The 13,049-nt window shown below is 37.1% G+C and overlaps 1 protein-coding gene across 1 annotated transcript; it reads right to left on the bottom strand.

Moving 5' to 3' along the window:
- Positions 1 to 2,105: 2,105 nt before the first annotated feature.
- On the bottom strand, positions 2,106 to 12,769 carry LOC106132840 (tyrosine-protein kinase transmembrane receptor Ror). Its single transcript, XM_013332383.2, has 5 exons — positions 10,262 to 12,769; positions 9,759 to 9,901; positions 6,090 to 6,239; positions 5,473 to 5,592; positions 2,106 to 4,612 (listed from the first exon to the last, which is right to left on the bottom strand). Exons 1-5 carry the CDS (start codon positions 12,551 to 12,553, stop codon positions 4,426 to 4,428), a joined length of 2,892 nt encoding a protein of 963 aa, XP_013187837.1. The 5' UTR covers positions 12,554 to 12,769; the 3' UTR covers positions 2,106 to 4,425.
- Between the last annotated feature and the right edge of the window lie 280 nt (positions 12,770 to 13,049).

Genomic DNA, 13,049 nt, shown 5'->3' with positions numbered 1-13,049 from the left:
TGGATTTGTTAGCAGCAAAAGCTAACTTAAGAATGCAAGAGGTTATAGATGAAGATGTGAATGAAGCACGTAAGGAATATAAGAAAATGAAAGATTTGGTTAAGAAAGCTGTGATTAGAAAGAAAGAAGAGTATAAAGAGGATTTTGATAAAAGGCTATCAGAAGACTTTCAGTCAAATCTGAAAGTATTCTGGAAATCCGTAAGGTCAGCCCGAGGAAATACTATAACCAGAGAGCTGACTAGGATCAGATGCCAGGATGGTAGCGTTGTGAAAGGAGAAGAATGTGTACTAAAGATATGGAAGGACTATTTTGAAAGTTTATTTGAAAAAAAGGAAGGAAATAAAAAAGATTTCTGCTATAGCGAAGAAAAAGAGAATGAGATGGAAGGCGAAATTGAAATGTTCGAAATTGTGGAGGCACTTGGGAGTATGAAAGCGGGAAAGGCTGCTGGGTGTGATAGAGTGTCGGTCGAGATGCTTAAAGCAGGAAAAGGCGTAGTGGCTAGTCAGTTGTACTGCCTTTTCAATTTGTGTTGGAGAAGCGGCCGAGTACCAAAAGATTGGTGTAAGGCTGTTATCGTGCCACTTTACAAAGGAAAAGGGTCACAGCTGGACTGCAAAAATTATCGTGGTATAAGCCTGCTTAGCGTCGTCGGCAAATTGTATGCTAAGGTATTGATTAATAGAGTCAGGAATGAAACTGATGACAAAATATGGGATGCTCAAGCGGGATTTCGAAAGGGAATGGGATGTACTGATCAGGTCTTTTCCTTGCGGTGCATAGCCGAAAAGTTTTTGGCCAAGAGTCAAAAAGTCTATTGCACATTCGTAGATCTGGAAAAGGCCTATGACAGAGTTGAGAGGAATGAATTGTGGTCAGCACTTTCTATGCATGGGGTGAGCAGTCTCTTAATACGAGCACTGAAATCCTTATATGAGGATTCGAGTGCTTGTGTCAGGATAAACGGAGCGCACACTGAGTGGTTTAAGATTGAGAAAGGCGTTAGGCAAGGATGTGTTGCGTCACCGTGGCTGTTCAACCTATTTATGGATAGCTGTTTGACAGATTTGAAAGAGTCTAAAAGTGGATTAAGGATGAATGAGTTACTCGTCAAATGTCTGCTCTATGCCGACGATCAGGTTATACTGGCGTCATCAGCGGAGGAGTTACAGGAGATGGTAAACTGTATGCATGAAGCTTTAAAAGAGAAAGGAATGAAAGTGAACGTAAGTAAAACTAAAACACTGGTTTTTGAAATGGAGAAAGAAATGACAGCATGTAATATTTTGATTGGAGGAGAAAAAGTGGAGCAAGTGAAAGAGTTTGTATATCTAGGATCAAAGTTTACATCAGATGGCAAGTATGATAGTGATATTGAAAGGAGAGTGAACGCGGGGAACATGGTGAATGGAGCTTTGCATGCCTTTATGAGCAGTCAGAAACTATCCAAAAAGGCTCGACTGGCTGTGCACAGGGGCGTGTTGGTCCCGACATTAATGTATGGGAGTGAAAGTTGGGTATGGCAAAAGAAGCATGAAAGCAGAATAAATGCAGTGGAAATGAGAGCGTTAAGGAGTATGATGGGTGTGAAATTGAGTGACAGGATAAGGAACAGCGTGATAAGGGAATGTTGTGATGTGAAAGAAGATGTAGTTACAGGAATAGAAAAGGGTATGTTAAGATGGTTCGGTCATGTGGAGAGGATGAATGAAAGCAGGTTGACTAAGCAGATATACAAGGAGAGTGTGGAGGGAAAGGTCGGAGTGGGAAGACCTAGACGAACGTATCTTGATCAAATTAAGGACGTCCTGGTAAAGGGTCAGGTCAAAAGTACCCGAAACCGCCGAGCTTGTATGAAGAGAGTTATGAATGTGGACGAAGCGAAAGAAGTATGCAGAGATCGTGGCAAGTGGAAAGAGGTAGTCTCTGCCTACCCCTCCGGGAAAGAGGCGTGATTTTATGTATGTATGTATTTAATTAAAAAACAAAAAAAAATATCAAATAGGCGGCTTCTTATCAAACCTCGGGAAGATGAAACATAATTGAGGAAAGGTTTTATCAATATAAAAAAGCAATCATAAATCCTATTATCAAACGCATCTTGTAAATGCGTTTTACAAAACAATTAAAATAAATTTTCTTTTAAATTATCTAAGTATAATACACAAAATGTCTGCTGGTTGCTTAATCCTAACGAGCAATACAATAAATATTTAAATTAAACTTAGAACTAAACGGAATAATATAGGTACTTTAACATAATTAAAATAATTTATGTAACAGTTCTTACATAATATTCTATTGCCTCAAATACGTAGCATAAACAAAAATTCTTTAATTAATAGTACAGGTTTTTGTTTTATTTATAGTTAGTTTTGGATACTTAAAAAATAAAAATTTGGTACTTCGTATAAAAGTATAAAATGAAATATAATGTACTCATCGAAAATGTTTGATTGTTTTTATATTCAATAATTTCGTTGACTTAAAACTACATTAAAAGAAAATAAACTAAACTAGTTCTGCACGTGGCTAGTTTCTGACAATTATATCAAAATTACGAAAAAAAAATATTTTAACGAAAGTTTATGTCGTCGAATACACACACAAACAATAACACCGTACAAATTACTTACATTAAGTACATTTACAAATAGGATTAAAGCTAGTTTGTATAATAAATTGTAAACTTATGTAAAAAAAAATTACACAATGAGGAACAGGAGAGTACCATAGACTAAGAAATTCGCGCTGCGACATTTTCACTGACATACTGAAAATAAAATTTCGCATTTAAAATTTCGAACGTAGGGTTTTTTTTTATTTTACAAAAGAACTATGTAAAGGCGTTACTAAAAAATTGTATATAATTTCTTTACCTAACATACATAATGATAAGTGCTGATATTTGCTTGACCTAAATTACTATGTGCCAAGTCCATATAAATAGACGGATTTTTTTAAATCAGCCTTTATCTATGTCTGATTTAGTCGCAGCAAAAAGTCCAAATACAAATTTTCCAAAGGTTTGTGGATATTTATCATTTTACTTATTTTACTTACATTTTAGTTATTTACAACAAAAGAAACGCTAGAAAGGATAATATTATGAAAAATTGATTTAAGAACGAATGGACTTTTTGACCTCCGCTATACGACGGGGGAAATAGTAAAATAAACCACTACATCAAGGTAGTATTCTCTACTTTCTTATGTGAAACATGATACAGTCAACTGCAGACCTGTGCAAAGAGGTCAGGTTTCTCTGCAGTGGACTGTACAAACAATATTTCAACCCACTGATATTCTGAAAACGACGTTCTTAACTTTTTAACCAAATAACTACTAAAGATCAAATGTACATTTAATAAATTATTATAAAAAGCTACAACTTATCCCATATTGGCTAAGATTTTAACTACACCGATCCGTGACGTGGCGACTTAAAAATGTATAAATTTAATTATTTATAAAAATTACAATGTATTTGTTATTTAGAAAGGGGTCTTAACAAATCTATTAAGATTAGGTCATTGGATATCCTCACAACAGTATCTGCCCACCCTGTCTATGAGGTAGTCGGCGCTATGTATTTTCAGTTTTGGGGGTGAGTGTGAAAAAGGGGGTCTTTTAAGGAGGGGTTCTTTACTTAACAAATCTATTATTTCATTCCCAAAATTGGTACTGGGTATCCTCACGACCGTATCTATGCCCACCCTAAGAGGGAGGCGGCATTGTTTTTTAAGTTTTAAGGGCGAATGTAGAGGGGGTTTATTAAGGGGGGGGTGTTCTTTACTTAACAAATCTATTAATATGTTAAATCTCATTGCCAAAATTGGCATTGGGTATCCTCACGACCGTATCTCTGCCCACCCTAAGAGAGAGGCGGCGTTGTTTTTTAGTTTTAAGGGCGAATGTAGAGGGGGTTTATTAAGGGGGGTGTTCTTTACTTAACAAATCTATTAATATGTTAAATCTCATTGCCAAAATTGGTATTGGGTATCCTCACGACCGTATCTCTGCCCACCCTAAGGGGGAGGCGGCGTTGTTTTTTAATTTTAAGGGCGAATGTAAGGGGGGGGGGGGTGTTCTTTACTTAACAAATCTCTTAATATGTTAAATCTCATTGCCAAAATTGGCATTGGGTATCCTCACGACCGTATCTCTGCCCATCCTAACGGGGGGGGGGGCCGCGTTGTTTTTTTAATTTTAAGGGCGAATGTAGAGGGGGTTTATTAAGGGGGGTGTTCTTTACTTAACAAATCTATTAATATGTTAAATCCTCATTGCCAAAATTGGTATTGGGTACCCTCACGACCGTATCTCTGCCCACCCTAAGGGGGAGGCGGCGTTGTTTTTTAATTTTAAGGGCGAATGTAAGGGGGGGGGGGGTGTTCTTTACTTAACAAATCTATTAATATGTTAAATCTCATTGCCAAAATTGGTATTGGGTATCCTCACGACCGTATCTCTGCCCACCCTGTCGTCTATGAGGGAGGCGGCGCTATGTTTCTTTGTTTTCGGGGCGAGGGGGGGCACGTCGCTGCAAGTGGAACGGGCGTCGTCGGAGACCCTGAGGCTGGAGCTGGCCGTGCTGAATTTCTTGAGGCTGTTTCGTTTATCAATTTGTTGACAAATCGTATATTGTGTGACACTATTACTGTTTCTATTATTTTGTTTTTATTCCTTTTTTTTACATTTTAGGTGACAGGCTAACAACCTGTCACAATTTGAATATCAATTCTATCATTAAGCCAAACAGCTGAACGTGGCCTATCAGTATTTTTAAGACTGTTGGCTCTGTCTACTCCGCAAGGGATATAGATGTGATTACATACATACATACATAAAGTCACGTCTATATACCTTACGGGGTAGACAGAGCCAATAGTCCCGAAAAGACTGAATGGCCACGTTCAGCTACTCAGCTTAATGATGGTATTGAGATCCAAATAGTGCTAGCCCATCGCCTAAAAAAAGGATCGCAATTTTATAGGCCTATCCCTTAGTCGCCTTTCACGACATCCATGGGAAAGAGATGAAGTGGTCCTATTCTTTTTTGTATTGGTGCCGGGAACCACACGGCACTAATAGACGTGATTATATGTATGTAGATAGATAGATAAAACTCTTTATTGCATCATAAGAGTAAAACATACAAAACAACACAAAGCAGATATAGATGGTACAAAGGCGGACTTATCGCTAATGCAATCTCTTCCAGTCAACCTTTGGGTGGAAGGAAACCAAACAGGAGATCGGCGTTGGCGCAGAGCAAGATAAATTAATGTTTGAATATAATAAAATACATACAGAATATATATCTATATATAATACATATAAATACATACAAATACGCATAAATACAGATAAATACATAATAATAACATATACTTAGGATAGAGTAGAAAGATATGTATCGAATTATATGTATGTAAAGAAGAGAATGAGAGAATTAATGACAATCACCTGTTGGTGTGCAACGAGCCGTTAGAAGACGACGCGTGCGCAAGCAGCGGCGCGCGCTCTGGCTCGCGAGCGCACTCCGCCGCCTCCGGACATCCGCCCGTTTGGATCCACTCCTCGATTCTGTTGAGAAAAAAGCTTAAATTTGACATAGATACATATGACATAATAGTGTGCCGTGTGGTTCCCGGCACTGACAGGAAAAGAATATGACCACTCCATCAGTTTCCCATGGATGTCGTGAAAGACTCCCGTCTGACCTCCGGAACTTAATCCATATGTGATCATTAAAAAAGTAAAAGCTTCGCTAGATGAATATGTACCTATTCCCTTAGTCGCCGCTTACTTTATCTATAGATGGAACGGTCCTATTCTATTAAAATACCGGAAACTACAAGACACTGCAAGGTTGTCTTTAAGAAAATGCTGTAGTGCAGTTTGTTACCGCTTCTTCTGAACTGACGCTTTGGAAGCGGCAGTTACCTTAGTTTTAAGTAATTCATTTGACGTGAAACTAAAAGATATGTCAATTATTAAGTGATATAAAGTGTCCTGTAATAATTAATAAAAAAATTTAATTCGAATTTACCTAATCGATAATATTTGAGGTTGCGGCGTACCTGGTACAGATCTCCTGGAAGTTGGGCCTCCGCTGCGGCGCGGCGGCCCAGCAGCCCCGCATGAGCGCGTACAGCGGCGCCGGGCAGCCCGCCGGCGCCGCCAGCAGGGAGCCCCCGCGGACCATCGCTATTACTTCCTGATTGCTGAACCTACACGGTTGTATTCAAGAAGTTTTTTTCAAATTGATCAGAAATTTTAAATGTGACGTGATCTATTTCATGTGATAGGTGAAGATAGGCTTCATAACTACCTATCACATGAAATAGAGATTATTTTATTTTTTATCTTTTTTTTTTCTATAGATTAGTATTTTGTTGGATAGGTCTACCAAACTATAAGGAGTGTGGGAAAACCGTTTTTGGATTATTTTTTAGACCGTATTTAGTGTAAAAAAAATAAAAAAATCCGTTCGTATACTGCCAAGTTTCATTTCATTAGAGGCATGCGTGCATGCTCTACCATCGAAACGGTTTTGGTTAAGAATTCAGACATTACAGCAAGATTAGAAGATAAGCTATTATACGTAAATCAGCTTTATACATAAGTTTACGAGAAATAAACAAATGTATACAACAATAATACTTCGAACAACTCCATGAAAAATATTTGTGGTGCCCTACTCTGTGAATGGCCCGACACGCACTTTACTCTTCTATATTTAAAAATTGTTATAAATGTAAAATTACAGACCACTACCCCCCAGAAATGCATCTTTTAACAAAATCAAGAATAAAAGCAAAATATATCTCGCAACTTTAAATGTTAGAACGTTAATGTCTGATGACAAATTACAAGAACTTGAGGAAGCCATAAGTCATATAAATTGGGATATTATCGGTCTTAGTGAAGTAAGAAGACTTGGTAAAGAGATAAGGGAATACAAGGAATATGTTTTTTGTTTCTACAGAGAAAAGAGAGGTTCACATGGAACGGGGTTTTTAATAAAAAAATATCTGAAAGACAAAATTATAAGTTTTAATGGAATATCAAATAGAATTGCAGTGCTTAAAATACAGCTGCCAGAATTTAAACAACCGTTCACTATTATCCAAATATATGCACCCACAGAAATAGATTCAAAAGAGGCAAAAGACATATTTTATAAAGATCTGACACAATTAATACAAAATACGACTAGAAATATTATCCTTATGGGAGACTTTAATGCCCAAGTTGGCAGCAAAACAAACAAGGATGAATTTGTGTTAGGAAACTACAGTAGTGCTGGTGACAGAAACAAGAATGACAATGGACAAAGACTTGTCGATTTAGCTTTTGCAAATAATCTTAAAATAATGAATAGTTTCTTCAAAAAGAAAAACTCAAGAAAATGGACATGGATGTCTCCGCGCAAAGATAAAAATGAAATCGATTTCATACTAACAAGAGACAAACGTATATTTAGCGACATTGACGTTGTTAACAATTTAAATTTCAGTACAGACCATAGAATGGTTAGAGGTACTATATTACTCAGAAAAAACAAATCAAGAAAACATATTACCTCCTGCAACACGAACAAAATTACAAGATCATCATTGGAACAAAATGTACTGAATGACCTAAAACTTGCATTACATGACCTCGAAAAGCATGACACATTACAAAAAAGATATGATTCTCTGGAAACAAACCTAATTAACTTAAATAAAATTAATACAATAAGAGAAAAGAAAAACAAAATAGGTGAAGAGGCCCTAAAGCTTATGGAGGTAAGGAAAGAATTGTTGAAGGACCGTAAACAAAACTACACAACCATCTCAACCCTCAGCAAAAATATAAGAATGGCAATAAGAAAACATAAAAAGGGGGAGAGACTGGAGATACTAAATGAACAAATAGAAAAGACAGGAGGTCTTAAGAAAGGTCTGAAACAATTAAGAGAATACACGCAATGGATACCCAACATGAAAACCAAAAACAAAAATAAATCTACCATAAAAAGATCATCTATAGCAAAAATAGCGACTGAATTTTATAAAGACTTGTATAGCCAGATAGACTTTACAGAAATCAGAAAGAAAGAATACCAGAGCTCTGAAGAAAAAATACTTTGCATACTAGAAAGCGAAACAATTAAAGCTATAAGATCATTAAAAAATGATAAAGCCCCTGGTGATGACAAGATCTCTAGTGAACTATTAAAAGAATCCCTCCCAGTTACATCCAAACACACAACGAATTTATTCAATGAAATATTAGAAACTAAGCAAATACCAACTCAATGGGCTAAATCGACAATAATTTTACTCCATAAAAAAGGCGATAAAAACGATATTAACAACTACAGACCTATATGTTTAATGTCTAATTTATATAAGGCCTTTTCTAAAGTAATTCTTGGCCGAATTACGAAACAACTAGAAGAAAATCAACCAAATGAACAGGCAGGATTTCGCTCTGATTATTCAACCATAGATCATATACATGTGGTAAAACAAGTTATGGAAAAACTTAATGAGTACGGCAAACATTACTACATAGCATTCATCGATTACAGGAAGGCCTTCGACTCCATAAATCACAATTATATTTGGGAAGCACTGCAGAATCAAGGAGTACACATGACATACATAGAAATTATTAAGGAAATTTACAAAAACAGTACAGCACAGGTCCAACTAGAAAAACAAGGAGAAGAATTCAGTATTCGAAGAGGAGTAAAGCAAGGCGATCCACTCTCCCCAAAATTATTCACGGCTGTATTAGAAGAAATATTCAGGAAGTTAGACTGGGAAAATTTTGGAATAAACATTAATGGCGTTAATTTAAATCATTTGAGATTTGCAGATGACATCGTGCTATTTGCAGAGAAACCAGATATATTGCAAAATATGATACAGCAACTAGATCAAGAGAGTAGAAGCGCGGGTCTTTATATGAATTCTGCGAAAACAAAATTGATGACAAATGCGGTAAGAGATACCATAACACTAGGGAAAGATACCATCGAATATGTAGATGAATACATATACTTAGGTCAATTAATATCTATCAATGATCAATATACAAAGGAAATCAGCAGAAGAATAAGTACAGCTTGGAAACGTTACTGGTCGTTAAAAGAAATTTTCAAAAATAAAACCATCCAACTCTCAACAAAAAGCAAGCTTTATAATACGTGCATTCTCCCATGCCTCACTTACGGGTGTCAAACATGGCCCACAACTATGAAAAACAATCAGAAACTAGCAGTTTGTCAACGCAACATGGAGAGAAGCATGTTGAACATAAGATTGCGGGATAGATGGGAAAACACGAAAATAAGAAAAAGAACTAAATTAAACGATGTTATACAAAAAATAAGAAAACTGAAATGGAACTGGACCGGTCATATCTTGAGAACAAATAAAGAAAAATGGACCAAGGATTTAATGGAATGGTACCCTAGGAACGGCAAAAGGCAAAAAGGACGCCAAATCAAGAGATGGTCAGACGATCTACCTAAAGGATGGAGAAGGTCAGCTAGAAATAGAGATGAGTGGAAGGCGATGGGGGAGGCCTATGTCAATGGACAACCTGACCAACAACTGGTTGCTGATGCATGAAGAACACACACTTCATTCCAAATCAGCTTATTCTGTGTAATGAAATAAAAATGTACAAAGTCAGCGAATAAAGGCTATTAAAAAAAAAAAATAAAAAAAAAATAAATGTAAAATCCTCACCCATAATAAGGTTGTAGACCATAACTATAAATTTCCCACAGGACCACTCCATACGACCAGATGTCACTCTCCGTCGTGAATTTGCCATAGAGAATGGATTCAGGAGGCATCCATCTCACGGGCAGCAAGCTTTTTGATTGAACCTGAAAAAGAAACCACATAAAAAACTAGGTATATCAATTCTTCTTAAAAGAACTTATCCAAATTGACATAGATTTGAAACATAAAAAAACAAAAAAAAAAAAAAGAATAGAACCACTCCATCCCTTTCCCATGGATGTCGTAAAAGGCGACTAAGGGATAGGCTTACAAACTTTGGATTCTTTTTTAGGCGATGGGCTAGCAACCTGTCACTAGTTGAATCTCAATTCTATCATTAAGCCAAATAGCTGAACTTGGCCATTCAGTCTTTTCAAGACTGTTGGCTCTGTCTACCCCGCAAGGGATATTGACGTGACCATATGTATGTATGTATGTAAAAAAACAAATCGGGATTTACTCACTCTGTAGTAATCAGAACTATAAATATCTCTTGAAAGGCCAAAATCGGAAATTTTCACAACAAAGTCGTCGGAGACCAGGCAATTCCTAGCTGCTAAATCTCTATGTACATAATGATGAGACGCAAGATACTGCATTCCTGATGCGATGTTACTCGCTATGTTCAACAGACGCATGGGCGGCAGTCCTTTCCCCGAGGGCGGCGCCCGGCCCATCAGAAACTCGTGCAAATCCCCACGAGCCATGAACTCAAACAGCATACACAATGGCTCCTCTCTCAAAGCCACACCCACAATACACACAATATTCTCATGAGTCAACTCCGAAATCAAATCAATCTCTCTCCTAAAATCTGCTTGGGTTTTAGCCGAAGCATTCTCTTTCAATGCCTTCACAGCCACATACTGCGTTTCACCATTCTTCTTTATAGCACCTTTGTAAACCTTACCAAAGGCACCTTCACCAAGTTCTTCCAAGAACTTTATCTGTGATAGAGAATATTGGGGTATTCTCAGAACACCGTTACCACGAGTATTCCTAGTGAGGTGAGGTTGGTTGCTCATGTTTTGGTTGGTCAACAATTCATTCATTTCTATGGGCGAGTTCAATCGAGAGTTTCCATAAATATTTTTATCAGCATTTGGTAAATTTATGTCTCTGATTGCGGCCGCATTATTTTTATTTTTGTGCTTGTAACATATGCAGATGATGAACCCGACGATAGACAGTGTTAGCAAGAAGAACACTACGACAATGTAAATCCATATTTTATGAGCACATTTGTGGATGTCACAAAGTTGTCTTTCGGCTTTGCCGTCTCTTTCTACAAAACACCAGGGTTGCGATGCTGTGCCGCCAGGGTTACGGCAGTAGCTGTGTCGTCCCGCTAGCTCAGGGTGGTCAGATAATTTCACATGCATTTGTTTAGACCAAGGAATGCAGGCCATGCCATTGTCCGCTACACTCACTCGGCCGAGGTAACCACTGCCGTTCTCCCAGTAACATTCATCATCCGAAACCATCACAGCTCCTATACCAATTTTGAGACAATCAGGATCATTTTCTGGTAAATTATGACACTCTTCTAGATCCAGCTGCTGGCCAATATGAGGATGTCTTTTCGCTATGGCATACTCAGTTTGACACAGTTCATTTTCCAGTATCTCACAGTCTTGTTTACACACTCTCCGTAATACTGTTGAGTTGTGGCGATAATTCAACATTTCAATAGTAACATTTTTACTTAATCTACTATTTGGAAGAGGAACTATTCCTTGAGGCAAATTATCAAATTCTATTTTGGGTTCATCATCTGAGGATGAAAGTAGTTCTAGAATCTGTTTAGCTTCTTTGTAGAAGTTATCATTAGTCACAATTGGGTCTCTACAGATAGGGAAGGTTGAATAACAGAGACTAGGTAAGGCATACCCTTCGCAATTAGAGCTAATATCATTGGAATACTGTGTGACTCTTAAAGCTTTACCCAACTTGTCTTCAAGCGATGCTTGAGTTGTTTCGTAAGGGATGTAAACAAACTGGCCCCTCAAGTATGAGTCACAGACAGCACCAACGTACTCCTGACAGATGGGTTGCAACTTCTGGGAGGCTTTCAATTTGTTCTCTGGTTCTCTATGGTTAGTTGTTTGAGATCTCATGCTCTCCAATGCGATGTCAGATGTAGTTTGCACAGTCATCTCCAATTCGTTGTTATCAGACTCTGGAAACAATGGTGTGTATGTCGGTATCTCATACTTCTTCAATGCATCTTTATCTTTCACAACTTTCAACACAGTTGTCTGCCTCTTATCATTTTGCTTGATAACACATGAGTAATTTCCTTTATCATCATTTTGAATATCTTTAATGAGTAAGCTAACTGCTATTGTACTATTGTTAATGTTAACACTCGACGAAATATTTAATCTTCCCGAATCTGTTACCTGTTTATTGTCTTTGAGCCAATGAATTTTGACATTTTTCATCAATGCTTGTTGAATGTGTTCAGGAGGTGATTCTTTCAGAATAGTCTCAACGCCTTCCTTGTTTTTTATGTATCTTTCAACTTTTGTGAAATTCACTATAACCTCGCACTTCAAACGAGCATTACTGCCAAGAGATTTTCTTATTACCGATGGGAAATTTTTAAAAAAATTTACGTCGAGTTTTATATTCCATTTCTGTTCGGATAACGAATTTCCCTTTGTCAGTGAGGGAGAATCCACTTTTTCTGAGGCGGGCGATTGACTTTCACACGAAGAAAAGCATAAAACAATAATTACACACAGATATTTCATGACTATCGCTTTCCATAACACTTCACAATAATATTTCGTTCATAATTTCACATCGAAGAGACAAGCACACTATAATTCCATTATGAATATATTTAAATTAAATATTTGTATGTATTAGCTATGTTAAATTTCGGGCAATTAGAATACAAATGAACAATAGAAAGAATTTATTAGAAAATTCAATGAATTCAGTACATAATATTTCCTTGCACTGCGCAAATGACAGTCGCATTCGCAAAACATTGGCATCAATTTCATTTGACAATAACAATTGAGTGACAATGACAGCTGCTGGCTGTCGTGAACTTTTTAAAAGCGTTTTCTAACCGCCTTCAAAAAGGAAGAGGTTCTCAATTCAACGGTTTTTAGAAGAATATTTTACGAAAAAGAATATTTATCGGCTTAGACTGCTTGCATTAGGTACCTAATGTCCAAGCCTAATGAGGAAGTACAATATAACGAGTACCAAAATGGTTACAGGGCTTAGATCTACTTG

This window comes from Amyelois transitella, chromosome 14 (assembly GCF_032362555.1).
Source record: "Amyelois transitella isolate CPQ chromosome 14, ilAmyTran1.1, whole genome shotgun sequence".
Lineage (NCBI taxonomy): Eukaryota > Metazoa > Arthropoda > Insecta > Lepidoptera > Pyralidae > Amyelois > Amyelois transitella.
This window is presented reverse-complemented; position numbering and strand designations above follow the sequence as displayed.

Coding starts and splice junctions, on each gene's coding strand:
- LOC106132840 (XM_013332383.2), bottom strand. CDS start 12,553: ATGAAATATCTGTGTGTAATTATTGTTTTATGCTTTTCTTCGTGTGAA. Junction 9,902..10,261: donor ATAGTTCTGATTACTACAGA/GTGAGTAAATCC, acceptor TTTCTTTTTCAG/GTTCAATCAAAAAGCTTGCT. Junction 5,593..6,089: donor TTCCAGGAGATCTGTACCAG/GTACGCCGCAAC, acceptor TTTTCTCAACAG/AATCGAGGAGTGGATCCAAA.